At 40.1% G+C, this 27,898-nt stretch overlaps 1 protein-coding gene across 2 annotated transcripts; it reads right to left on the bottom strand.

Annotated features, from left to right (window-relative positions):
* Positions 1-201: 201 nt before the first annotated feature.
* Positions 202-27,878, bottom strand: LOC107793039 (MADS-box protein AGL42-like). Of its 2 annotated transcripts, none has more exons than XM_016615320.2 (8): positions 27,296-27,878; positions 27,007-27,197; positions 25,231-25,315; positions 2,166-2,227; positions 1,972-2,071; positions 1,787-1,828; positions 1,653-1,691; positions 202-795 (listed from the first exon to the last, which is right to left on the bottom strand). In XM_016615320.2, exons 2-8 carry the CDS (start codon positions 27,186-27,188, stop codon positions 661-663), a joined length of 645 nt encoding a protein of 214 aa, XP_016470806.1. In that variant the 5' UTR covers positions 27,189-27,197; positions 27,296-27,878; the 3' UTR covers positions 202-660. The 2 variants fall into 2 exon arrangements, with proteins under 2 accessions (XP_016470806.1, XP_016470805.1); XM_016615319.2 differs by having other exon boundaries at positions 1,653-1,694; positions 27,296-27,876.
* Positions 27,879-27,898: the final 20 nt, after the last annotated feature.

Below are 27,898 nucleotides of genomic sequence, written 5' to 3'. Positions count from 1 at the left end.
ATTTTTCCCAACAACGTTATATCAGAGCCATGGCGAATAATGGTCCACTATCTGTTTAGTACTACCGTCTCACAAAAGATAATTATGAGAATTGATTTCTACGTATGAAAATCATTCTTGGCTCTCAAGATGTATGCAAAATCATAGACAAAGGGTATGCAAAATCCGAAAATTGAAAAATCTGAACCAACCCAACCTATGTACACCTAAACATCACTATCTTTTTTCTCATTATTCGAATATGACCGTAAAACAATTTCATCAGAACATTGAGTTTAAAACGTAAAAAAAGACAAACGATATAGTAAACATATTCAACTCAAATCAGACTTTCAGGGTTTTGAACAAGCAACTAGTAGCGACTTTCAGGGTTTTTGTAGAGACTTTTGTCGCCGCAAAAAGTCCGATTTCTTGTAGTGAAAATTGTTGTTCGGGGAAACGTAGTTACACTTGGTAAACAACAAAAAGGTCACTACAAGAAAAAGAAAAAAAAAAGAGAGGATTACCCTTATTGGAAGGTTTTATTTGTTGAATTTGCAAGCCCTTATGTGTGTAAACAATTGAGCAATGCTAGCCATTTATTCTATGTTACTGAGAAAAGCCATAAAATATGTATGCAATTATGCAAATCGAAATATATCCCATTAATTGTCTCAGCAGCTATGAGCAGCGCATTACAGGAAGGCCGATAAACAATTCAGTCTCCACCTCCGAATTCTGGGCATTTTTGCTACAATTTCCCCTTTCTTTCCGTTGAGTTGGTGGTGTTGCTGATGGCGTTGGCATTAGGCGGCACTGGGTTGATAAATGATTTTTCAAATGTGCAAATGAGAACATAAACCAAATATTAGTGACACTATTTAAATCAATAAAATACAGTTCAACTAGCCTATAAGCTAACAAACACATGATTAATTAGTATAATGATGCCCTAATGTTATAAGCTGACTACATTTCATAACTTACGCGTAGTTAGAAATATTAATTACTAAGGCCCAAAGCACCATTAGATATTGAGAAAATGTATAGAAATGGAAATGAGTATAAACCACTAATTAAGCAGTCACGATAATACTCAACGCTTTACATGCACAAACACTTGCATTAACCTATGCATGCTTATATACTTGTATAACTGCACAGATGTGATTTCAGAAAAGCAATGTACAATAAATCCTAGTATGATTTAGTCAAACGGGATTTGATACTATAACTTCGTTTCGCCAAAATAAAGAATAATCAAGATAGGATGGCCTCCAACACAAAGCAAATTTTGGAATTTCAATTTTTTACCGCAATGATTAGCCATAATAGCAAACTTAACTCTTTCCAGATAGGATTGCATGCAATTGAACTACAATTTCAGACAATACCATGACTCCTTTTGCTAATTGGATTAGAATAAATCCCTATAGATTCAGTTTGCATGTTCAATAAGTCGCAGAGTTAGGATTTTACTGTTCAACTATAAAGAAGTAAACACATAAAGAAGTCAAGGAGATTCAGCATATGGCATATATCGTTATGCCATATGCAATTTTCCGACGAATCGACTCCCCTTGGACATAAGTGCCACCGCCACTGTGTCCGATGATCATGCATTTTCTTCAACTAATAGTCTAAGGGGGAAAAGCGAAAATCAGAGAGTTCACCTTTTCTCGTAAATTTGCATTTTCTTCTAGCAATAGACACTGCTGAACAAGACAAAAAAATACACAAAAAGTCAGAAAATAATGAATTTACCAAAGAAGTAAAAGCCCTAAAATGCATAAACTGTTCATCATACCCTTGCTTTTAGGCTTTCTATTTCGTCCTTAAATAATTGAGCCTAGAAAATGACCAAAGACGGAACAGGTTAATGATTACTGCGAAAACACCTAAATATTGGATAAAATGGTCTGATATTGCAAACAAGAAAAAAGGAAGAAAAGGGAATCAAAGTGCATTTTGCAGAAGATTAATTGATACTACCTTTCTGGCCCTGATATTTTCCAGGCTCCTCTCGAGCTTGCTGTCAATCTCTTGTAGTTCATCCATTGAACATGACCCTAAACCTTGTCCCATCAGCTTCCTAATTAAGTCATTTGATAAATTCAACATTAATTTAAGTAAATACTCCAAGTAGCTTGAGAGAAGCATATTGAAGAATAAGCGGAGAGAATAACCGTTTGGAAACTTCAAGGATTTCTATCTTCTTTGCCATGTTAGCTGTCTCATGCTTCAAGTGCTGCATATGAAATCAATATATGATGAAAGAAGCCATACTTAAAAAAGAAAAAAAAAAGATGAAAGAAGCCATATTGTTACAATAAAAATATGCAAAAACTGGATTATAGATGATGTTCAATGAGATATTCTGTATAGTTTTACCCCATTGGTCATAATTAGGTGCAAATAATCAATCTCGTAAAATGAAGAATTATGGATTTATTTTATGCTTATTATCTCCCTCATCAAGCCTCTTGGTTTCATCATACTCAAATTGTGGCACATATTTCTCGGTCGCTTGAATTGCTGATTCAGTAGGAGTGATAGGAAACAACGAGAACATACTAGTGGGATCTTCTCAGTTTGGAAATGACGAGCTAAATTTTATTAATAGTCACAGTTACAGATTTTGGTAAGAAGGTTTCTTCATTTTGTCCACTGTAAGATCTTTTCCACAGTGCTAATTGTACAAATATTTCTGATATATAGAAAGACTAATAATCCGTCATCAACTGAATGCCATCGATAAATTTGTTGTAAATGTAATTAAGAATTTTCTAGGTATTAAGTTTGAGTTCGGTATAGAACTCTTTTGTATTTCTCAAGAATAATCTTATCTAGAAAGACCTCTAGACTCTCTTTTGTAGTTTCTAGGTGATAAATTTTATCTAAAAATTGTTCTAGCTAGAATTCTCTTTTAACACCCATAAATAACCCTCTTTGTACTAATGACTACTTTCAATAAGAAAGGTTGAAGAACTTCTCTCTTCAATACTCTTCGATCTTCTCTCCTCCTACAATCCTCTTATCTCCTCAAGTATTCCTCTTCCTCGTCTCATCCAGTGGCGGACAAATAGTTACGACAAATAATGCACCACTTCTTTTCAATTTCCTAGTCTCATCCAGTGGCGGACCCAGAATTTTTAGCAAGTGAGTTCAAAATACAAAGAAGCAAATATACAAAGACAGCGAGAAGCGGCAGTGCGTACCGAGATGGCTATGGAAGCAATGTGAATTTGAACTTGAAGTGAAAGATTCAGGCAAGAAAGAAGCAGTGAAGGATTTGGGAATTGGGAATTATTTATAATTTTCAGATTTTTTATTCTATTAGGAAAAAAAATAAAACGGTGTAATTTTCTTTTTCTAAATTGTATTTATATGGAAAAATCTTTCCTAGTTTTAAAAGAGAAATATAAACTTTTGTGTATGTTCTATGTCTAAAAGAGTATCCTATTATATATATAGGAAAACTTTCTTGGACAGACTAGTTTCGAACTCAGGACGTCCTAATAAATTTAAACCCACTTTGCCTGCAGGACAGACACTATCTTTATGCTAAGAGGGGTCAACAAAACGTATTGTCAACTATTTTCTCGAAGAAAGAAAAAATATACATGTTTACATAGTGTTATTTTTCGACGAAGTGGGTTCATATGAACCCTCTTGACCCAACGTAGGTCCGTCCCTGGTCTCATCGAAGAAAGTCATGAAAAATGGTGCCTTCGAATGGCCAATTTTGGTTCTCAAATTGCGTGAGAAATTGTAGATAAAGGGTTTGTAAAATCATGTCGTTCGGTGGCTGGATTTCGTGAAAAAGACAGTGTTGTTCGTGAACATGAATGGTGACAACGCAGAATTGCAAGAAAAACTAGCAGCGTTAGAGGCGCTGGTGGAACAGTTTCTGAGGGTGAGCAACTCTTGTCTATTGTAACTCGTCTTGCCTATCTTGAGGCAGAGATAAAAAGACTTAGCCAAGAGTGCACAAACCTGATGGCAAAAAATAACTTGTTGCGTCGTGTTGTTGGCAATTTTGATGCTCAACGTGGTGCAGATCGTCCCAAGGTTAAAATACCGGATCCAAAAGAGTTAAATGGTGTAAGGAGTGCCAAAAAACTCGAAAAACTTCTTGTGCCATATGGAGCAGTACATTCATGCTGCCCATGTGCGAGATGAGGACAAAGTTAATGCTAAAACAATGTACTTGGTAGACAATGCTAAACTATGGTGCCGTACGTGCATGGCAGATGACGTGAGTGCTGATCGGCCTAAAATTGACTTTTGGGAAAGGCTGAAAAAAGAGTTAATGGATCAATCTTTCCTAGCAATGCGGGTTGGATTGCTAGAAACCGTTTGAAAAAGTTGAGGCAAATTGAAACGGTTAGAGAATATATCAAAGATTTCAGTTCTTCGATGCTAGACATAAGCAATATGTTTGAGGAAGACAAGTCGCATAACTTCTTGCATGGGTAGCAGTCGTGGGCGCGCAAATGGACCTCCGAAGGCATAACGTGAATGCATTGGGTTACTTCCGGTTGGGAGAGGAAAATTCGGACTTTTTTTTATGTCTAAGTTCAAACATGAAAACAAGGACAAGGCAAAGAAATGAAAGATAAGGGGAAATGACAATGATGATGCTACTGAGGACAATGGCAACGAGAAGGAAAAGCTAAGTACTGGAACTTCAAAGCAAGGGGAACAAAGTGGCAAATTTGATGGTTGCTTTCTTTGCAAAGGACTTATTTGGCAAGAAATTGGCGCAGCTTAAGCGAAATACTGCTCTACTTACAGAAGATAATAGTCAAGCGGAGCAGCAAGAGGTGAAGAACAATATGCATATTTGGGATCAATGGTGGTGCTGGAAAAAATGCGAAAACTGCTTCGTCGAGGACGACAAATTCTTCGAGTGGGGGAGGTTTGTTAGCCCCTTAGCCAAGGAGCTCGGACTATGGAACATACATGGCAAGGGTTTGATATATTGCTCCTTATCATGGGCCATTGTACGTGGGACTCGGCATAGGCAGTTGGCATGGCAAAGTTGACAAGGCTAGGCGCTAGCCTTGACTTAAAGCATGTAGCTGGGCACAAGACACAAGTGTGCAATGCACATGAGGTGGTTGACAAGCATGCGAAGCACATGTCAAAGAAATCGGGTGGTTATTTCTACCACTATCCAGTCAAGGCAGTTTTGTAGGCTAAGTAAATGCACGATTTTATAGCCTATCAGTTGGGGATGTCAACTGAATTAGGAAAAACTAACTCATGAGAGTCTGACATGTATAATAGGGCTGACTGCATTATAAATGTGTGCTACTAGCACCTAATTTCGAGTAGAGAGATAGAATTGCTTAGTGTAGAAAAAATATTCTAAGGCATTAAACTAGGGTGTTCTTTGTACTTGGCCAAAGGGTTGGCTTCTTTATGTTCTTACATACATCTTATTAATACAAGTTGGGAAAAGTGTTTCACGTATATTGTGCCTTCAACATTTTCTTTTTGTTTACTCTGCTGCCTTACAATCAAATCAGATCTTAATGATCCTAAAATAAAATTAAGTGTTGGAAGGCTGAAGTCAGTTCTTGAGCTTTGACTACCGCACTGAGGTGAATCTCAGGCTTAAGAAAATCACCAATGCTGGGATGATATTTGAAAAGATAAGAAAGAATAACTCTCACTCTCATCACCAATGCTAGGATGATGCTATATTTGAAAAGGTAGTCAATGCAACCAGATCAAAAAAGCTTACGAGATTATAAAAGATCTCTCCAAAGAGTTCATAAGCATTAAAGCTTTAAAAATGAAGAAAGATTCAGATTATTATTCAAAAATAAAGATTGTTATGAATCTGTTAAAAAGGAAAAGAAAGAAAGTAAGGGATAACCATGTGGTAGAAAAGATCATGCATTCTTGAACATCTAAATTTAATTATGTGGTGTGTGCTATTGAGGGTTGAAAGATTTAAATTTTATGATGGTAGGGGCAATTTAAAGGTTCTTTACAAGCCCATGAAAAAAGATCAAGAGGACACAAGAAGAGCTACTAGACAACTTTTTTAAAACCAAAGCATCCCTAAAGGATGATGGAGGTGAAAAGAGTTATACAGCATGTGAACGTGGTGGTCGTGAAAGAGGAAGAAGCAATCGTATAGCAATTCCAACAATAAAGAGAAAAGTCGACAAGCATTTAGAGATCATGGATTCATGGTCATAGAGAAGGATGAGGTCGATTGTCGTTCGTAATATTTGGACAACGGAGCACCAACCATATGTATTTTTGATACAAAAAAAGTGTTTCATGAAAGACTTGGAGTTCAAATATGAAGACTCATTATCAAGTTGCGAACACTTTTACGTATTCTTTCAAGTTTTAAGATTTTTGAAGACTGAGATCAAGACTTGAAGCAAAGAAACAAATTCTAAGTTACATCAACAACATCCATGCCCTTAATTTTGAATTTTCTTTGATTTACTCCAAGTCTTGATCCTAATTTTTGAAAATCTTCAAACTTGAGAAGTTTCACAAAAATATTTGCACCTCTTGATCACGAATCTTTACATAGTTGAGCTCCACTTACTCCTTGGCAATATATTTTATTTGTATCCACACTATGGTTGCTTGCTCGATTGTCCAATTACCACAAACTACAGCCATCCTTGTCTTATTCCCCTTAAATGTGAGAACAATATTGACATTACTATTTCTTTCCTGTCATCAATAAGGTTGGGTTTCTCTTCAATGTTGTATAGCACTCCAAGGGTAATGCCCAATGATAATTTTAGCACTCAACTTTAGATTTTGTCATACCTATTTTATTTGTTTCTTGATGGCAACTATGTACTCTTGTAATGATCCGACCAGTCGTTTTATGTATTTGAGTTTCGTTTCCCCTTTTGAAGATTCATGTGTGTGTATTTGTGACAATGTAACTAGCGAAAATGGTTGGTTTTGATTGATTGGGAACATTTGGTTCTTATCTTAGAAGCTTAAATTGAAAATGTTGACCTAGGTTTGATTTTGGTGAAAGCGACCCTAGAACGGTATTTTGATGGTTCTAATAGGTTCGTATGGTGATTTTAACTTAAGCATATGCTCGAAATTTTATTCAGATATTCCTACGTTGCTTTGACTAATTTTGTCGAAAGTTGGTAATTTGAAAGTTTAAAGATTTTCTATGTTTGCCTATGGGTTTATTTTGTGGCTACCGGATTCGGATTTTTAGTTTCGAGACTTGAAATAGGTTCATTATGTCATTTGGAACTTGTTTGCAAAGTTTAGCATCATTCCGAGTTGGTTTGTGTAACGACTCGGCCTGTCGTTTCGAGAGTTATAGCCCCGTTTTCCCCATTTCTGCTTCCTTTATGCTTTTAAGCTATATTATGATATATTGGCTTAGTTGGTTTGGGTCCGGAGTAGTTTCGGAGTGGAATGAGACACTTAGTCTCTAAAGTAGAAGCTTAAGTTGGAAAAGGTCAACTGGATGTTGACCTATGTGTAAACGATCTCGGATTTCAATTCTTATAGTTCTGTTAGCTCCGTTAGGTGATTTTGGACTTTGGAGTGCGTCTGGAATATGATTTGGAGGTCCGTAGTAGAATTAGGCTTGAATTAGCGAAAGTTGGAAATTTGGCGATTTTGATCGTTAGTGAAAAATTTGATATCGGGGTCGAAATGGAATTCCGGAATTTGGAGTAGGTTTGTAGTGTCGTTTTTGACGTGTGTACAAAATTTGTGGTCATTCGGATGTGCTTTGGTTGGTTTCAGTGTCGGTTGTCGAATTTAGAAGTTTAGAAATTTTTAGGCTTGAATCCGAGGGTAATTTGGTGATTTGACGTTATTTTGAGTGATTCGAAGGTTCGACTAAGTTTGTATGTTGATATATGACTTGATTTGTATTTTTGGTTGAAGTCCCAAGAGTCTCGGGGTGATTCCGGGTGGTTAACGGATTTGTCAAAATTGAAAAATGCAGCTAAAGCTACTAATATTTCCACACCTGCAGAAGGGGGAGTCGCAGGTGCGAGGGTCGCAGTTGCGGCGAACTGATCGCTGATGCGGAAATTGGGACGTTGAGCGTAAAGCGCAGGTGCGCAAGCTTGGACACACCTGTGGGCCCATAGGTGTAAGGCATGGCCGCAGCTGCGGAGTCTGGGCGGATAATTGAGTTGCGCAAGTGCGGCTCCTTGGACCGCAGGTGCGAGTTAAGGACCGTAGGTGCGGGAAAACCTGGGTAGAAGGTATATATTGCACACTTCGCGAATTTTGGTTCATTTCCACCATTTTCAAGTCGGTTTTTGGAGCTTTTGAGAGTGATTTTGAAGGGTGATTCAAGGGCTATCAGTGAGGTAAGGTGCTTGAGCCCTAATACTCGTATATATGGTGATTTCCCGTTATTTAATCATGTAATTAGTGGAAATTAGGGGTGAAAAATGGGGGGTTAGGGCTTGGGATTGTGGAGAGTAATTTAAGAATTTGATGGACCAAATGATGTCGGATTTTAATATATTTCGTATGTATGGACTCATGAGTGGCTTTCTAGTTTTGTAAATTTTGTCTGAATGCCAGACGTGGGTCGGGAGGCGGGTTTGATTCAATTACGGGTTTTAGGCTAATTTGATAATATTTCTTGTGGAATTCATTCCATTAGCGTATATTGATGGTATTACACTGATTGTGAATAGATTAGGAGCATTTGGAGGCCGATTCGAAAGGCAAGAGCATCGCGGGGTAGAGATTTAACCGGTTTGAGGTAAGTAACGATTGTAAATCTAGTCCTGAGGGTATGAAACCCCAAATTTTTCGTATCATTTACTATTTTGAGGTGACGCATATGCTAGGTGGCGGGCGTGTGGGCGTGCACCGTAGGGGATTGTGACTTGGTCTGTCCCGTAGCAACTGTAAAGTTGGATATTTTATTGAAATTATATGATACTTATGAGTTTCTGTAAATTGGGCGGAATGCCATATTTGGGCCTTGTGCCAGTACTGATTGGATCCTTAGGGGTCTTTTTCTTACTATCCTCTCACTGTTTTCGATTGAAAATCTATACTCAGTCATGGTTATACATGTTTACTGTATAACTCAATTTTATTACTCTGTTTTGATGCATATAAATGTTGTTTTGGGCTGAGCACCCTGTTTTTACTGAGAGCCCGAGCGGCTTGAGAGGTTTATGACTGAGTGAGGCCTAGGGCCTAATTTGTGAGGATATTTATGGGATCGGGTTGCGCGTCATAGCATGTTTGATATAGGCCGAGGGCGGGAGTGATTTATGCCATGATTTGGCTTGATATAGCGCTTGGATTGAAGGAGCCCCTCCGGAGTCTGTACACACCCTCAGTGAGCGCAGGTACCTACTGAGTGCGAGTACCGAGTGCCAAATACTGAGTGACTGGAAGGCATGAGTGATTGTGAGATATGCCCAAGTGGCATGAGTGATTGTGAGGTATGCTCGAGAGGCATGAGTGATTGTGAGGTTTGCCCGAGGGGCTGTATACGAGTGATGTTGCCCGAGAGGCTGTTTATGATTTCATCATTTTTGCTCATCTTTGCATTTAGCCTCTGTTTGAAAACTGCTGAAAAATATTTTTTAAATGATTTTTACTAGAACTCGGTTTAAACGGGATGTTTTGATTCAAATCCTAATTTTATAAGCATGTGGTATTTTACTGAGATTTCATGATATGAACTTTATATGCTTTATTGCTCGCCAGTACTGCTCAGTCTTTATTTATTGTTATTACTTACTGAGTTGGCGTACTCACGTTACTCCCAATACCTTGTGTGTAGATCCAGGTATAGCTGGACACGGTAACGGTTGTTGATTATTCTGGTTGCAAATTTTCTCGGGGATAGCAAGGTAGCTTCTTGGCGATCGCAGCCCCTGCTCTTCTCCCTCTTATCTTCCTTTAGTTGTATTTAGTTATTTTTTAGACAATGTTAGTCTCGATATTGTTAGACAAATTATAGCATATACTCATGACTAGTGACACCCCAATGTCGGGCTTTTCTTTCCGCACTTTTATTTTGATTTGAACTCATTTATGAAGGTTTTTATGTAAAATAGCCTTGAAATTATCTTTGAAATAAAAATATCAGTTTGTTTTGGAAATGAGTCGGCTTGCCTAGTTTCACGATAGGCGCCATCACGACAGGTTTAGTTTGGGTCGTGACAAGTTGATATCAGAGCCTAGGTTACATAGGTCTCACGAGTCATGAGCGAGTTTAGTAGAGTCTTGCGGATCAGTACGGAAATATTTGTACTTATCTTCGAGAGGCTACAGAACCCTTAGGAAACTGCACATTCTTGAATTATTGTTGTGCGAATCTGTTGATTCTAGTAACTAAACATCTATTTTTTTATTCTCTCACAGATGGTGAGGACTCGTACTACCGGTCAGGAGGGCCAGCCACCAGTACCACCAGCCAGGGCCGCTAGAGGCCGAGGCTGCAGTAGAGGTCGTGGTAGAGGCAGAGGTTCAACCTGCGCCGCAGCTGGGGCAGTACCTGCAGATCTACCAGTTGCTCCAGATCAAGACCAAATTCCAGTTGTTGATGCATCAGCTCAGGCACCACCTGTGCCTATTATGATTCCAGGCCTTCAGGAGGCCCTAACTCAGATTCCTACAGCGTGTACCGGCCTTGCTCAGGCGGTCTCTATCTCGACGGCCGCAACCACTTCTTAGGCTGGGGGAGGCACAGGCACTCAGACTCCCGTCGCTCGCACACTCGAGCAGGTTTTTCAAGGACTCAAGACACATGGGGCACCACCAGCCCAGCTGATTGTAGCTGCATAAGATTATGTGGTTCCTGCTATGCCCGAGGATGATCAGCATAGGTTGGAGAGGTTTGGGAGACTCCAGCCGCCACCTTTCAATGGCACTGAGAGAGCATGCTCAGGACTTCTTGGACAGGTGTCAGAGGATACTTTGTACTGCAGGTATTCTCGAGACTTGTGGGGTCTCATTCACTACTTTTCAGTTTTTTGGGGTTACACTCAGATGGTGGGAGACTTACGAGAGATGTAGGCCTGTTGGCGCAACACCCCTTACTTGGTAGTAGTTCTCTGTAGTCGTTTTGGAGAAGTTCGTGCCTCGATCCCGCAGAGAGGAGCTGCGCAGACAGTTTGAGCGACTTTGCCAGGGTGATATGTCTGTGATGCAGTATGAGATACGATTCTCGGAGTTGGCCCGTGCTATCTGGTTGATTCCCACGGACAGGGAGAGGATCATGAGGTTTATTGATGGTCTCACTTTTCAGCTACAACTACTTATGACCAGAGAGAGGGTGTCTGGTGCTACCTTTGATGAGATTGTCCACATTGCTCGACAGATTGAGATGGTTCGCAGTCAGGAGAAGGTAGAGAGGGAGGCCAAGAGGCCTCGTGGTCTGGGTGGATTCAGCGGTGATCCTTTTGAGGGTCACTTCCAGCACGGTAGAGGTCGTCATTTCAGACAGGCTCAGTCAGCTCAGCCATTTCACAGTGGTTCATCACCTGGCCATGGTTCTCTCAGTTCTAATCAGGGCCACTCATCACTCTGTGCCCTTCCAGCTTAGAGTTTATCCCGTGCTCCACTAGTTCAGAGCTCCTCCATGCCAGGTTCTTCTACCAGTTATTTCGGTGCTAGGGGTTCCCTTCAGTTGCCGCCACTAGCATCAGGGAGTTGTTTTGAGTGTGGGGAGTTTGGGAATATGTGGAGGAATTGTCCTCATCGTCATGGAGGTCTATCTCAGTAGAGGAGTCAGCCTTCGACTTCAGCACAAGTTACTTCACCACCCACCCAGTCAGCTTGGGGTGGAGGTCAGTCAGCTAGGGGTCTCCCTAGAGGGGGAGGCAGATCAGGGGGTGGCTAGGCCTGTTTCTATTCCCTCCCTGCCAAACCAGATATTATTGCTTCAGATGCTGTGATTACAGGTATTGTCTTAGTTTGACACAGAGATGCCTTCGTATTATTTGACCCTGGTTCCACGTATTCATATGTTTCCTCGTATTTCGCCCATATTCTGGATATGCCCCGTGAGTATTTAATTTCATCTGTTCATGTATCTACTTCTATGGGTGATACTATTGTTGTTGACCGCGTATATCGGTCATGTGTGGTGACTATTGGGGGTCTGGAGACCCAAGTGGATCTATTGTTGCTCAGTATGGTTAACTTTGATGTGATATTGGGATGGATTGGTTATCTCCATGTTATGCTGTTCTATATTGTCACGCAAAGACCGTGACGTTGGCTATGCCAGGATTTTCGAGGGTTGAGTGGAGCGGTTCTGTAGATTATGTACCTAGTAGGGTGATTTCATATTTTAAGGCTCAGCGTATGGTTGAGAAGGGTTGTCTGTCTTACTTGGCTTTTGTGAAGGATGTTAGTGCAGAGACTCCTACCATTAATTATGTTCCGGTGGTAAGTAATTTTCCGGATGTGTTTCCTGCAAACCTGTCGGGCATGCCGCCTGACAGGGATATTGATTTTGGTATTGATTTGGTGCCGGGCACTCAACCCATTTCTATTCCACCATATCGTATGGCACCGGCGGAGCTGAAGGAGTTGAAGGAACAACTTCAGGAACTCTTTGATAAGGGGTTGATTCGGCCTAGTATGTCACCTTGGGGTGCACCGGTTCTATTTGTGAAGAAGAAGGATGGTTCCATGAGAATGTGTATTGATTACAGGCAGTTGAACAAGGTCACAGTCAAGAACAAGTATCCTTTGCCTCGTATTGATGATTTATTTGACCAGCTTCAGGGAGCGAGGGTGTTCTCCAAGATTGATTTGAGGTCCGGTTATCACCAACTGAAGATTCGGGATTTGGATATTCTTAAGACAGCTTTCAGGACCCGATATGGCCATTATGAGTTCTTGGTCATGTCTTTTGGGCTGACCAATGCCCCAGCAGCGTTCATGCATTTGATGAACAGTGCATTCCAGTCATATTTGGACTCATTTGTTGTTGTATTCATTGATTACATCCTGGTGTGTACTCTCATAGCCAGGAGGAGCATGCTCAGCATTTGAGAATTGTATTACAAAGATTGAGGGAGGAGAAGCTTTATGCAAAGTTCTCCAAGTGTGAGTTTTGGCTCGGTTCAGTCGCATTTTTAAGGCACGTGGTGTCTAGTGAGGGTATTCAGGTGGATCCGTAGAATATAGAGGCGGTGCAGAGTTGGCCTAGACCGTCCTCAGCCATGGAGATTAAGAACTTTCTTGGTTTAGCGGGTTATTACCGTCGTTTTGTGGAGGAATTTTAATCTATTGCATCGCCCTTGACCAAATTGACCCAGAAGGGTGCTCCATTCAGGTGGTCGGATGAGTGTGAGGAGAGCTTTCAGAAGCTCAAGACTGCTTTAACCATAGCTCCAGTGTTAGTTCTGCCATTAGCCTTAGTTTCTTACACCGTGTATTGTGATGCCTTAAAATAGGCATTGGTTGTGTTTTGATGCAGGAGGGTAGGGTGATTACTTATGCCTTGCGCCAGTTGAAGACCCATGAGAAGACCTATCTTGTCCATGATCTTGAGTTAGCAGTTATTGTTCACGCCTTGAAGATTTGGTGTCATTATTTGTATGGGGTTCATTGTGAGATCTATACCGATCACCAGAGTCTGAAGCATCTGTTTAAGCAGAAGGATCTTAATTTGCGTCAACGGAGATGGTTGGAGCTTCTTAAGGACTATGATATCACTATTTTATACCATCCGGAGAAGGCCAATGTGGTGGCCGATGCTTTGAGTCGCCGGACGGAGAGTTTGGGAAGTTTAGCATATCTTCCGGCAGCAGAGAGACCTTTGGCATTGGATGTTCAGGACTTAGCGGGCCAGCTTGTGAGATTGGATATTTCGGAGCCGAGTCGGATGTTAGCTTGCGTGGTCTCCAGGTCTTCTCTTATTCACCATATCAGGGATCGTCAGTATGATAACCCCCACTTACTCGTTCTTCAGGACAGGGTTCAGAGAGGTGATGCTAGGGATGTGACTATTGGTGATGACGGTGTATTGAGGATGCAGGGTTGGATATGTGTGCCTAATGTAAATGGGCTTCGGGAGTTGATTCTTGAAGAGGCCCATAGCTCGCGGTATTCCATCCATCTGGGTGCCGCGAAGATGTATCAGGATTTGAGACAACACTATTGGTGGAGGCGGATGATGAAGGATATAGTTGGGTTTGTAACTCGGTGTCTCAACAGTCAGCAGGTTAAGTATGAGCATCTGAGGCCGGATGGCTTGCTTCAGATATTAGAGATCCTAGAGTGGAAGTAGGAGCGGATCACCATGGACTTCGTAGTTGGGCTCCCATGGACGTCGAGGAAATTCGATGCTATTTGGGTTATTGTGGATCGGCTGATCAAGTCCGCGCACTTCATTCCAGTTGGTACTACTTACACTTTAGAGCGGTTGGCTGAGATTTACATCCGAGAGATTATTCGCTTGCATGGTGTCCCAGTTTCTATCATTTTGGATAGAGGTACTAAGTTTACATCGTTGTTTTGGAGGACCGTGCAATAAGAGTTGGGTACTCAGGTTGAGTTGAGCATAGATTTTCACCCTCAGACGAACGGGTAGTCCGAGCGCACCATTCAGACATTGGAGGACATGTTGTGTGCTTGTGTCATTGACTTTTGGGGTTCATGGAACTAGTTTCTGCCACTCGCAGAGTTTGCATATAACAACAGTTATCAGTCGAGTATTCAGATGGATCTGTACGAGGCTATATATGGGGGGAGGTGTAGATCTTCGGTTGGAGGGTTTGAGCTGGGTGAGTCTAGGCTCTTGGGTATAGACTTGGTCCAGGATGCATTAGATAAGGTGAAATTGATTTAGGAGCAGCTTCGCACGGCGCAGTATAGGCAGAAGAGCTATGCGGATAGGAAGGTCCGTGATGTATCTTTCATGGTTGGGGAGAAGGTTTTGATGAAGGTATCACCCATGAAGGGTGTTATGAGGTTTGGGAAGAGGGGCAAGTTGAGCCCCTGGTTTATTGGGCCTTTTGAGGTGTTTCAGAGGATAGGGGAGGTGGCTTATAAGCTTGCCTTGCCACTCACCTTGTCGAGTGTGCATTCAGTGTTTCATGTTTCCATTCTCCGAAAGTATGTTAGCGATCCATCCCATGTTTTGGATTTCAGCACGGTTCAGTTGGAGGGTGATATGACATATGATGTGGAGCCGATAACTATTTTGGATCGGCAGGTTCGAAGGTTGAGGTCAAAGGGCATAGCTTCAGTGAAGGTGTAGTGGAGAGGGCAGCCGGTGGAGGAGGCCACCTAGGACATTGAGCGAGAAATGCGGAACAGATATCCATGCCTATTCGAGACTCCAGGTATGTTTCTAGACCCGTTCGAGGAGAAGCGGTTGTTTAAGAGGGGGAGGATGTAACGACCTAGCCGGTCGTTTCAAGAGTTATAGCCCCGTTTTCCCCATTTCTGCTTCCTTTATGCTTTTAAGCTATATTATGATATACCGGGTTAGTTGGTTCGGGTACGGAGTGATTTCGGAGTGGAATGAGACACTTAGTCTCTAAAGTAGAAGCTTAAGTTGGAAAAAGTCAACTGGATGTTGACCTATATGTAAACGATCTCGAATTTGAATTATGATGATTATGTTAGCTCCTTTAGGTGATTTTGGACTTAGGAGTGCGTCCGGAATGTGATTTGGAGGTCCGTAGTAAAATTAGGCTTGAATTGGCGAAAGTTGGAAATTTGGCGATTTTGGTCGGCAGTGAAAAATTAAATATCGGGGTCGGAATAGAATTCCGGAAGTTGGAGTAGGTTTGTAGTGTCATCTGTGATGTGTGTGAAAAATTTGAGGTCATTCGGACGTGGTTTGGTTGGCTTCGGAATCGGTTGTCGAATTTGAAAGTTTAGAAGTTCTTAGGCTTAAATTCGAGGGTAATTTGGTGATTTGATGTTGTTTTGAGTGATTCGAAGGTTCGACTAAGTTTGTATGTTGATATATGTATTGTTGGTATTTTTGGTTGAAGTCCTGAGGGCCTCGGTGTAATTCCGAGTGGTTAACGGATTTGTCAAAGTTGAAAAATGCAGCTGAAGTTGCTGCTACTAATATTTCCGCACTTGCGGAAAGGGGAGTCGCAGGTGCGGTGGACTGATCGCAGATGCGGAAATTGGGACGTTGAGCGTAAAGCGCAGGTGCACAAGCTTGGACGTATATGCGGGCTCGCAGGTGCGAGGCCTGGCCGCAGGTGCGGAGTCTGGGCGGATAAGTGAGTTGCACAAGTGCGGCTCATTGGACCGTAGGTGTGGTCGCGCAGGTGCGAGTTAAGGACCGCAGGTGCGGGAAAATCTGGGCAGAAGGTATATATTGCACACTTTGCGAATTTTGGTTCATTTCAACCATTTTCAAGTCGGTTTTTGGAGCTTTGGGGAGTGATTTTAAAGGGTGATTCAAGGGCTATCAGTGAGGTAAGTTGCTTGAGCCCTAATACTCGTATATATGGTGATTTCCCAATGTTTAATCATGTAATTCGTGGAAATTAGGGGTGAAAATAGGGGGAAAATGAGGGGTTAGGGCTTGGAATTTGTGGAGGGTAATTTAAGGATTTGAAGGACCAAATGATGTTGGATTTTGATAAATTTCATATGTATGGACTCATGAGTGAATGGGCTTTCTAGTTTTATAAATTTTGCCGGATTTCGAGACGTGGGCCCGGGGCCGGGTTTGACCCAATTTTGGTTTTTGGGATAATTTGATAGTTTTTCTTGTGGAATTCATTCCATTAGCATATATTGATGGTATTGTACTGATTGTGAATAGATTCGGAGCATTTGGAGGCCGATTCGAGAGGCAAGAGCATCGCGGAGTAGAGATTTGACCGGTTTGAGGTAAGTAACGATTGTAAATCTAGTCTTGAGGGTATAAAACCCTAGATATTTCGTATCATTTACTATTTTGAGGTGACACACATGCTAGGTGGCGGACGTGTGGGCGTGCACCATTGGGGATTGTGATTTGGTCCGTCCCATAGCAACTGTAAAGTTGCATATTTTAATGAAATTATATGATATTTATGAGTTTCTGTAAATTGGGCGAAATGCCATGTTTGGGCCTTGTGCCAGCACTGATTGGATCCTTAGGGGCCTTTTTCTTACTATCCTCTCACTGTTTTCGATTGAAAATCTATACTCAGTCATGGTTATACATGTTTACTGCATAACTCAATTTTATTACTCTGTTTTGATGCATATAATGTTGTTTCGGGCTGAGCACCCTGTTTTTACCGAGAGCCGGGGCGGCTTGAGAGGTTTATGACTGAGTGAGGCCGAGGGCCTAATTTATGAGGATATTTATGTGATCGGGTTGTGCATCGTAGCATGTTTGATATAGGCCGAGGGCCTGAGTGATTTATGCCATGATTTGGCTTGATATAGCGCTTGGGTTGAAGGAGCCCCTCCGGAATCTGTACACAACCCCAGTGAGTGCAGGTACCTACTGAGTGCGAGTGTCAAGTGTCGAATGCTGAGTATTGAGTGACTGGGAGGCATGAGTGATTGTGAGATATGCCCGAGTGGCATGAGTGATTGTGAGGTATGCTCGAGAGGCATGAGTGATTGTGAGGTTTGCCCGAGGGGCTGTATATTTGTGATGTTGCCTGAGAGGCTGTTTATTATTTCATCATTTTTGCTCACCTTTGCATTTAGCCTCTGTTTGAAAACTGCTGAAAAATATTTTTTAAATGATTTTTACTAGAACTCGGTTTAAACGGGATGTTTTGATTCAAATCCTGATTTTAAAAGCATGTGGTATTTTACTGAGATTTTATGATATAAACTTTATATGCTTTATTGCTCGTCACTACTGCTCAGTCTTTATTTATTGTTGTTACTTAATGAGTTGGCGTACTCACGTTATTCCCTACACCTTGTATGCAGATCCAGGTGTAGCTGGACGCGGTAGCGGTTGTTGATTATTGTGGTTGCATATTTACTCGGGGATAGCAAGGTAGCTGCTTGGCGATCGTAGCCCCTGCCCTTATCCCTCTTATCTTCCTTTAGTTATATTTAGCTATTTTCTAGACTATGTTAGTCTCGATATTGTTAGACAAATTATAGCAGATGCTCATGACTAGTGACACCCCGATGTCGGGCTTTTCTTTTCGCACTTTTGTTTTGATTTGAACTCCTTTACGAAGGTTTTTATGTTAAATAGCCTTGAAATTATCTTTTAAATGAAAATATTGGTTTGTTTTGGAAATGAGTCGGCTTGCCTAGTTCCATGATAGGCGCCATCATGAAAGGGTTAATTTGGGTCGTGACAGTTTGATAGGAATCAGACGCTTGGTTGTGTTTTTAGTCGTTCTTGAGTTTCATGAAGATTTTTATGCGTTTGGTATTCGATTCGTCGTTTTATATGTTATTTTGATGATCCCTATGCCGCATTTGCAAACCTCTGGTCGCAAATGCAAGGATAGGGAGGCTAAGAAGCCTCGTGGACCTAGAGGGTCTACTAGTCCATATTTTGGGGGCAGGGCACGTCATGGTAGAGGTTTTGTTGACCAGCCAGCTCAGTCTACACTTCAGGTTTCACGTGGTGCTCCAGTTATCCATGGGTCCTAAGGCACTTATACCGGACAGCTCTCACAGCCACATCAGCAAAAAGGTTGCTTTGAGTGTGGGGATATCAGGCACAAGGTGGGAGATTGTCCCAGACTCCGAGCATGTGTACCTCAGCCATCTCAGTCTACACTTCAAGTTTCACGTGGTGCTACAGTTATCCATGGGTCCTAAGGCACTTAATCCGATCAACTCCCACAGCCACGTCAGCAGAGAGGTTGCTTTGAGTGTGGGGATATCAGGCACAAGGTGAGAGATTGTCCTAGACTCCGAGCATGTGTACCTCAGCAGAGTACTCAGGCTATGGGTTTCGCTCCATTTGTTGCTACACATTCACATCCAACTAGAGATAGGGGAAAGACGGGTAGGGGGCATCTTAGAGGGGGAGGCCAGGCCCGTCATTATGCTTTCCCCAGTATGAATGAGGTATGGTTAGAGGTATGGTTCCGTTTTGTCATAGAGATGCATCAATTTTATTTGATCCGGTCCTACTTATTTGTATGTGTCGTCCTATTTTGCTTCATGTTTGGATAAGCCTCGTGATTCATGAGTACCCATATTTATGTGTCTATACCCGTTAGGGAGTCTATTATGGTGGGTTGTGTTTATCGTTCTTGTCTAGTCATTATTGGGGGTTATGATACTAGGGTTGGACTTTTGTTACGTAATATGGTGGATTTTGGATGTGATTCCTGGATGGTTTAGCCACGACTTGCAATTGTGGCGCTCTACAGGCATAGGGAGTCCATTGCTTCTTGTGGTTTTATTCGATGGGATGGAGTTAGTGAAAGGTTTTCAGTTGATGGGATGTTTATCCTACTTGTGATTCCGAGTTGAGGATGGGATCCTCATATTTTTAGGTTGATCAATATGTTTGGACCGGGCTACGTCCCACAGTGGGGTTATGTTAGGATAAGATTCTTTATGATTATTTCATGTGTTTTGCTTCTCCCTTATAGAATGGGCTCATGGTATGGTACTGATGGGGTTTTGTACTTGTTGGATAGTTCTCTCATGTGTTTCTCCTTTGATCTTCAGTTATGCTCGAGTTGTGCTTGTTGGGTATAGATTGCGACGTATGTGACTAGGTGGCGTTTGGTGTGGCTTGTCGGTCGTATAGCTTGTACTGGATGAGATGAGATCATTGGACCTGAAATTAGTGCGATTGGACTTGGATGAGTTATGTCAGAATAAGAATGTCGTTGATAAGCTTAGAGCTTGGCATTGGTTCTAGCCGAGCGAGAGAACTCCACAACTTGTTGGTTGAGTGAGTGGAATGCATTTTCACATGTTTCTTACATCATTATCACTATTGTGAAGGTTCGCAACAAGGTTTTATTCGATATGAGGTTATTTACCGATACCGGATTTGGTAATGGGCAGGTATTGTGGTCGAAGTTGTTGCTATGGGCATATAAGCGATGAGTTACGCCATGACATTATACCTTGTGAGAGTATTATGATCTGTTGTAGATGTTCAGGGTCGATACAGTGTGTATGTGTAAGAATCGGGTGTTAGGAGGAGGCTTGAATGTTTAACTTTGGTTCAAGGCTCATCGGTTGGAAGGAATAATCTTCAGTCGAGGTTGTTGACATACTTATATGGATTATAATGATATGGGGTCGCCCATAGGTACATGTATGTAGAGTCTATTCAGTGATTTGACGACTCTGGAGCGACTCTGGAAACATTCAAAGAATAACGTTTGTTTAAGTGGGGGAGAATGTAACAACCCGATCGGTCATTTTGTGTATTTGAGCTCCGTTTACCCTTTTTAAGCTTCCTGTGTGTGTATTTGTCACTATGTGACTAGCAGAAACAGTTGGTTTGGATTGATTGGGAACGCTTGGTTCTTAGCTTGGAAGCTTAAGTTAGAAATATTGACCGAGGTTTGACTTTTATAAAAATGATCCCGGAATGATATTTTGATTGTTCCAATACGTTTGTATGGTGATTTTACAACTAAGCATATGGTCGGAATTTTATTCGGAGGTTCCTAGGTTGATTTGGCTATTTTTGCCAAAAGTTGGCAATTTTGAGGTTTTTGAGATTTCCTAAGTTTGACCATGGGTTGACTGTGGCTACCAGGTTTGGATTTTCGGTTTTTTCACTTCGAATAGGTCCGTTTTAATATTTGGAACTTGTCTACAAAGTTTGGTGTCATTCCGAGTTGATTTGATAGGAATCAGACGCTTGGTTGTGTTTTAAAAGTTCTTGAGTTTCATGGAAATTTCGATGTGTTTTGGTATTCGATTCGTGGTTTTATATGTGATTTTGATGATATGTGTGCACGAGCGAGATCATTTATGTACTTGTGTGGATGTTTGGTGTGGAGCCCGGGGTGCTCGGGAGAGTTTCAGACGCGTTTCAGAGTGTTTGAGTGAGATTCGATTTTGCTAGTTTTTTGTGTTGATGTTGCAGGTCTCAAAAATGCGAGACCATGTCTGCATTTGTGGACCTCGCATTTTCGAAGAGGTCATCAAATTTGCGAGGTGGGCTGGGAGCTGGAAGGTTTGCATTTGCGAACATCAAGATGGCATTTGCGAAGATGCACCTAGGCTGGGATTATCATATTTGCAATGGCATTGTCGCTTTTGTGATAGTTCTGGCTTCCCATTTGTGAAGAATGTGTTTCATTTGTGACATTTGTTGGGGCTGACAGGGTTCGCTTTGCGATCCCTGTGTCTCATTTGCGGAGATCGCATTTGCGAACCTTTGGTCGCAAATACGACATTTGCAGCTTGTTTATAGTTGGTTATTTCCTGACTTGGTCTTATTTTATTATATTTTGAACCCAAGACTTGGCGGGAGACGATATTTGGAGATGATTTTAACATCTAGCTATTGGGTAAGTGATTTTGACTCAATTTCAATATTTTAACTTGATTTCTTATGGGTTTTAATATCAAACTTATGGGAATTGAAAGGAATTTTTGGGGATCTTTTACTATGTTTTAAAAAATAAAAAATTGAGATTTGAGAGTCGAATTGTACTCGGATTTGAAAATCAATAGCATATTTGGGCTCGTGGACTATGGGTAGTCAAGATCTACCCTTCGACTCGGGTTTTGCCCGAGCGGGCCCGATGTTGGCTTTTGTTGACTTTTAGGAAATTGTGTAAAGATCTTAACTTTATTGATCGAAATTGGTTTCTCTTGTATTGTTTGATATTATTAAGTCATTTTTTGTTAGATTTGGACCGCGCGAAAGTCAATTTTAACAAAAAATCTATGTTTGAGTGTTGATTTGGCCTAATTTAGGTAATTACCTAACTTTGTGTGGGGGAATATCCCCTCATAATTTGGCTTAATTGCTTGTTTGCATTATGTGTAAACGATGTATACACGAGGTAATGAGTGTGTACACAGACGTATCTGTGCCTTACGACCGGATTTGACTCGAGATTGCTTTTATTGCCTTGTTTTGATTGAGAGCTTCTTGTACTACGTGTTTCTCACTTTGGATAATTACTTGAACCTATGTTCTATGCTAGAGATCATGTTCTAGGATTGTAATTTCTTAATTGGAAAAGTTGGGCATTTGTGAGATTGATGCTAATGTGAGCTAGTTGAATTCATGCTCTTATGTTGAACAACCATCCGCATTTCCTTTATTAGTTTGTCCTTGTGCACTACGTTGGCAGATTGTGAGTTTATGTCTTGATAATAATTGTTGGCATGTTGTGGTGTTGTGATTATGATACATGTGTATTTGTTGGGCGGATTGTTCAAGTATTTGCATGATGTTTTTGTCATGTTATTGTTATTATTGATACTGCACATGTGGAAATACAAGGCGGATTATATCGGGTTTGAGCATGTGGCAAGACAAGGTGGGATTATTATTTAAATACGTGTGGCGAGACAAGACAGGCCTTTACTTTATTGTTGCGCATGCGGTGAGATAGAGGTGATTGTGTGGGGGATGATATGTGATGGTCTGGGGACGTTTTATTGATGATATTTGTGTAGTGGTGAAAAGGGGGCTTTCTTGTTTGTGCTTATGACTTCCTTGTGTGTGTCATGCCTTTTACGTGATTTGTTGTGTTGTTTTTAATGTGCTAATCTGTGTATCGGTTATTACTTGATGATTGGGTTGCCAAATTGGAATTTCTTACGTGGAGTTGTTATCTCATATTCTGTTGAGTTATTAGAAACATAACAGATTAAAGTAAAATGAAAGATAGCATGTATTGTTTTAAATGAATCTTGATAATACCTTTTGAACATGTTATTGGTAACTGACATGGGAACGATATACGTGGTGGCACAAAGTCTTTGTCGTACGATTGTGGTATATGTTAAGGTACGAGGTCTTTACTGTGCGAGTGTGACTTATATTGTGGCACGAGGTCTTTGTCGTGCGAGTGTGACTTATATTGTGGCACGGGGTCTTTGCCGTGCGAGTGTCACTTATGTTTTGGCATGAGGCCTTTTCCGAGCAAAGGTGAATGATAATGTGGGAACGATATGTCATGTGTATATGATTCTATTTGATGACTTATTGTCAAAACTGTACTTTTATTTGTTCTAAATGGTTATCATTTATTCGAATGGGATTTCAGTTATTGCCTTCTGTTATTCTTCCTGATGCCGGTTTTTCTTTGATATTTTGCACAAGTTATTTGATTAGTGAGTGTTTTAACTTGAACCTCGTCACTACTCCACCGAGGTTAGTCTTGATACTTACTGGGTACCAACTGTGGTGTACTCATATTATACTTATGCACATATTTTGCAGATCCAGGTGTTGGAGATAGCAGATCCAGGCAGTGAGAGCTTCTTTGATCGTTAGGACTTGAGGTAGAGATGATTTGATCATCGTAATCCCTTGGAGTCATTTCCTTACAATTATAATGTCAATTATCTATCCGAACATTATTGTATTTTGAGATATTTTTATGTATTCGGTTAGAGGTCGTGACTCTGTACTACCTAGTCTTGGGGATTTGTTTTGATTATCGTCGTGTTAGCTCGTATCACCTTTATTTCCGCATTTATATTCTCTGCTTCATAATATCATGTTTTATTGGTTTAACTGTTGTAAGTGATCGGCTTACCTAGTTTGAGAGATTAGGTATCATCACGATCCTTAAGGTGGGATTTTGGGTCGTGACACCTCCCCCCTTCCTTGTCTGCGATCATGTCTCTAAATGATTGTTGGATTTTTCTTCATTGTTAGAGTTGTTACCGTTGATTCTTCCATGAGTGTTAAATTCTCTTATTGGCAAGCTTTCACTTTCATTCACTAATGCTCGGATGATGTCAATTTAAGAAGGCCAAAAGAAACTAGAGTGATATACAATATTTTCTCTAAATAGTTGATAAAGTGAAAAAGGTAAAGTTTCAATCTCTAAAGGCTGACTTTGAAACTTTAAAAATGAAAATAATTCATTTTTGGATTATTGTTTAAAAGTGACCTCGTTGTGAATCAACAGAAAAGAAACCGAGAGAAAGTAGAAGTTGTCCATGTGCTAGAAGAAATCATGTGTTCTTTAACACCTAAATTTTTAATTATATTGTGTGTGCAATTTTGGAGTCTAAAGATTTAGATTCTACGACGTTAGAAAAATTAAAGGGTTCTTTACAAGTCTTTGAAGAATAAGATCAAGAGGACGCACAAAGAGCCACTAGCTAAAACTACTTCTTGTAACCAAGGGATCCTTAAGAATAATAGGAGGTGAAAAAAAGCTATAAAGGACGTGTTTGTCATGGTTGAGGAAGAAGCAACAGTAACAACTCCAATAAAGAGAAAAGGTCAAGATTCATTTAGAAGTGGTGGTCGTGAATAAGGAAGAAAAAGAGGACGCGGTTACCATCAAGAAGAAATGAAAAAAAGGTATTACAAATCGATGTAATTTGTAACCAATGTCAACTCATAAAAAAGGTAAGACAAAAGGGATCCATGTAATTCGTGGTATTTAGATAACGGAGCGAGCAATTATATGTGTGAAAACGAAAAAAACACTGCCCAAAAATGATGTGGAGCTCAGGTATGTGAAAACTCTTAATCAAGTTGCGGATGAAATTATTGAGCCTCTCAAGTTGAAGATTTTTGAAGATTGAGATTAGGGATGTTGTAAATGTAATTTAAAATTTTCTAGGTGCTTTACTATATAAAGTTTGAGTTTTGTCTAGAACTTCTTTGACGTCTCTAGAAGGATATCTTATCCATAAAACTCTGAATTCTGTTTTGCGTTTGCTAGACGATTAGCTTTATTTAGAAGTAGTTCTAAATTTCTCCTTTAGCTCCTAGGTTAGTCCGTACTTGCCATTTAAACTAAAAAAAGTTGAAGAGCTTCTCTTCCAAAAGACAAAGTCTTCTCTTCTCCTATAACCCTCTTATCTCCTCAAGTATTCCTCTTCATCTAACAATATTGAAATAATAGCTTCAAAAGTAGTTGCACATATAATTTGTCAATCAAACACAAATAGCTTGATACAAATGAAATCCAATATTCATGTGTATGCAATTATAATATTTAAGGCCCTATTCCATATATTGTTATACTAAATCTATGAATTAAGCAAGAAAAAAAAAGGGAATGGCCGGCGCCCAAAGGGGGAAGGAGTAATGAGAGCAACAGTATTTGACAGTAGCATTATAGCTCAAACAATATTTGCTTCTCACAAATAGCTGCTTGATGCACATAAGAGAAAACCATGGAAGTAATTCAAAAGAACACTGACCTCCATGTATTGCTGGAGTTCAGTGCTGTTGTCCACCATCGTTTCTCTTGCACGTTCATGATATCTCTCAATTGTCTTCTGCATGCTGAATCACCCAAAATGAAGTAATTGTAAGGCTTTCACCAAAACTATGTCATAAATTAGGGGAAACTTAACAAAGAACAAAATTTTCATATATGAAAGCTTAAGTGTGTTGCTCCGCCTATCAAATGAAGAAGAAACAAATATTACTTCATGGGAGGAGTCGAAACAAAAAATATTATGAATCCACTGCCATTAGCCTTTGAGCAACGGTAAAGCTGTCTCTGTGTGACCTATAGATCACGGGTTCAAGCCCTGGAAACAGCCTCTTGGTAGGCTGTCTATATCACAACCCTTGACATGCGGCCTATTCCGGGACCATACTCGAACACGAGATGCTTTGTGTACCAGACTACCTTTTATACACCATTAAAATTAAAATTGAGTTGCTAGTAAGGTCCCAATATTGCTATATATTGTTCTTCTAATCATTATACAACCGTGTGCTGGAAATGATCAATGACAGCCTTTAAACTGTGCGGTACTACACAATCTAATCCCTATTAGTCATCATCTGCGGCCGGATTACCTTTTGTCCCAAATACCTATCTGATGCAGCTGAAATATGGAGCTGGAATCAGTCAGGAGTGACGAGGTTAGATGATAAGATCCTTGCATAGGGTAACTTTATTTATGTTTACTTCTCCCATAGTAGCTAGTTTTTCTTATAGTTGCATCACTTCACTTGAAAAGGGAAAGATAAAAAGAATTATCTCAGACACAATCAACAAGACTTTAGTTGGATTTAGTTCCCAAAGAAATGAGGGTACTCGAGCGATAAGGAGGGTGTCCTAACACATAAAAAGATGAATATATAGGAGTACAAGCAGTAGTAATATTACATGTACCATATATGATATATATACGTACTGCTCCAAAAGATTTAAAGCAATTAAAAGAGACGTACCCCCAACCACCCCCCAAAAATAAGTTCCCAAAGGAAAAACAAAATCTCATTTACCTAACAACTCCACTCATCAAAGAAACTTTCATCAAGATGTAAAAGAAATGTGTATATCATAAGGTAATAAATTAAGATAATGTGCGTATAAGAGAGGCCTTTGATTGGCATAAAATGATGAAAAGACCATGCGCGATCTGCAGCATCACAACATTAGATCACAACACGCAATACTACAATTTAAATCTAAAGAGAAAAAAAAACAATAAGATTGACATAAGATTTGAATTAACAACCTCACCCAGAGAGATGCACCTAATAATTATTAGGTCATATAATACTTTGAGCATGAATGTACACACATATATTTGAAATTTTTTGAAAAACTATAACATTATTATATATGATTTAGAGAGGGGATCGTGGATTCACGTGCCCCGTGGAACCCTAGATACGTCCCTGATCCAAGTATGAAACAATAATCGTGATGTAGCAAACGGACTGAGTAAGCAATTGATGCACACGAGGTTATGACTAGACGAACTTAAAAAGAACAGTGTCATCGTACTTTCTAAGTACACAAAGTCCATGCCTCCTTACAGCTTCATCACAACATCGAAATTAGAATATTAATACTAGCAAGCAAAAGCATAAGAAAACGTACACATTGAACACAGTGAGAACTTTCTCTTTCAATGAAAAAAGGAGAATAGATCGAGTACGAGACGAAGATGGACCCGTTAAAACAATTGATTGATTATTGTAAAGATATGTAAATAAGAAGGGGAAAATACTTGGAGCTAGCGAAATCGTAGAGTCGTCCTTTCTGTGAGAAAATGATCAAAGCAACTTCAGCATCACAAAGAACAGATAGCTCGTTAGCTTTCTTCAGAAGTCCATTCCGGCGCTTTGAGAAGGTTACTTGTCTGCTTGATAAATTCTCAATTCGTTTCATTTGTACCTTTCCTCTCACCATTTTTATTTTCTGCACAATTAATTTAGTCAATGGCAAAAGCTCCTAATTAGGAGTAGTTCAAAATTAAAATGAAAGAAACTCGTCCAAGATTAAGAAAGAAAATTTACCAATAAATTAAGGTATAGCTAGCTACTAATTAATTAGCTGAAAAGCTAGCGGTGAAAGAAGAAGCTGATATCCAAAAGCTTAAAGAGAAGTGCAAAGCTGAATATCCAAGAAATTCACAAGCCAAAAGATTGTTGGAAGAAAAAAGTAAATCTGCAAAATAAATGCTAAGAACTTCAAAACCCTAAAAGAAATCTATTTCAGAAACTGAAGTTTTCACAGCCACAAAAAAAAGTTGCAAATGACTGGAAAACCCTAGCTGTGAAAATCTACACGTACAAACAAAAACTGTGATAGCTCGAAAATCTTAGAAAAAAACATTCAGCTAGAAAAGAATTAATGAAGGTATTGGGAATTTGCTAATAACACAAAAGAAGCCCAGAACCCAAGGATTGAAAAAGGAAAGAGGATGAAGATAGAACAATCTTAAGAAGAAAAATTAAGCAATTGGATTCCTAGAAATACATAAATAGAAGAACCAAGATATGAAGGATCTTTATTTTTGGGTTGATGTATCAATCTTCATTTTCTGACCACAGAAACCCAATATTTCCATATTGATCATTGTTCTCTAATTATTCCATATGTCTCTTTCCATCAGTCTT

The sequence above is a fragment of the Nicotiana tabacum genome, chromosome 4 (genome assembly GCF_000715075.1).
Source record: "Nicotiana tabacum cultivar K326 chromosome 4, ASM71507v2, whole genome shotgun sequence".
NCBI classification, from domain to species: domain Eukaryota; kingdom Viridiplantae; phylum Streptophyta; class Magnoliopsida; order Solanales; family Solanaceae; genus Nicotiana; species Nicotiana tabacum.
The sequence above is the reverse complement of the archived record's forward strand: the minus strand, read 5'-3'. Positions and strand labels throughout refer to the sequence as shown.

Excerpts from the sequence above, each read along its gene's own strand:
- LOC107793039 (XM_016615319.2), bottom strand. The coding sequence starts at position 27,188 with ATGGTGAGAGGAAAGGTACAAATGAAACGAATTGAGAATTTATCAAGC. Across the intron at positions 25,316-27,006 it reads TACGATTTCGCTAGCTCCAA|CATGCAGAAGACAATTGAGA; the intron begins GTATTTTCCCCT and ends TGGGTGATTCAG. Across the intron at positions 1,695-1,786 it reads TAGAAAGCCTAAAAGCAAGG|CAGTGTCTATTGCTAGAAGA; the intron begins GTATGATGAACA and ends TGTCTTGTTCAG.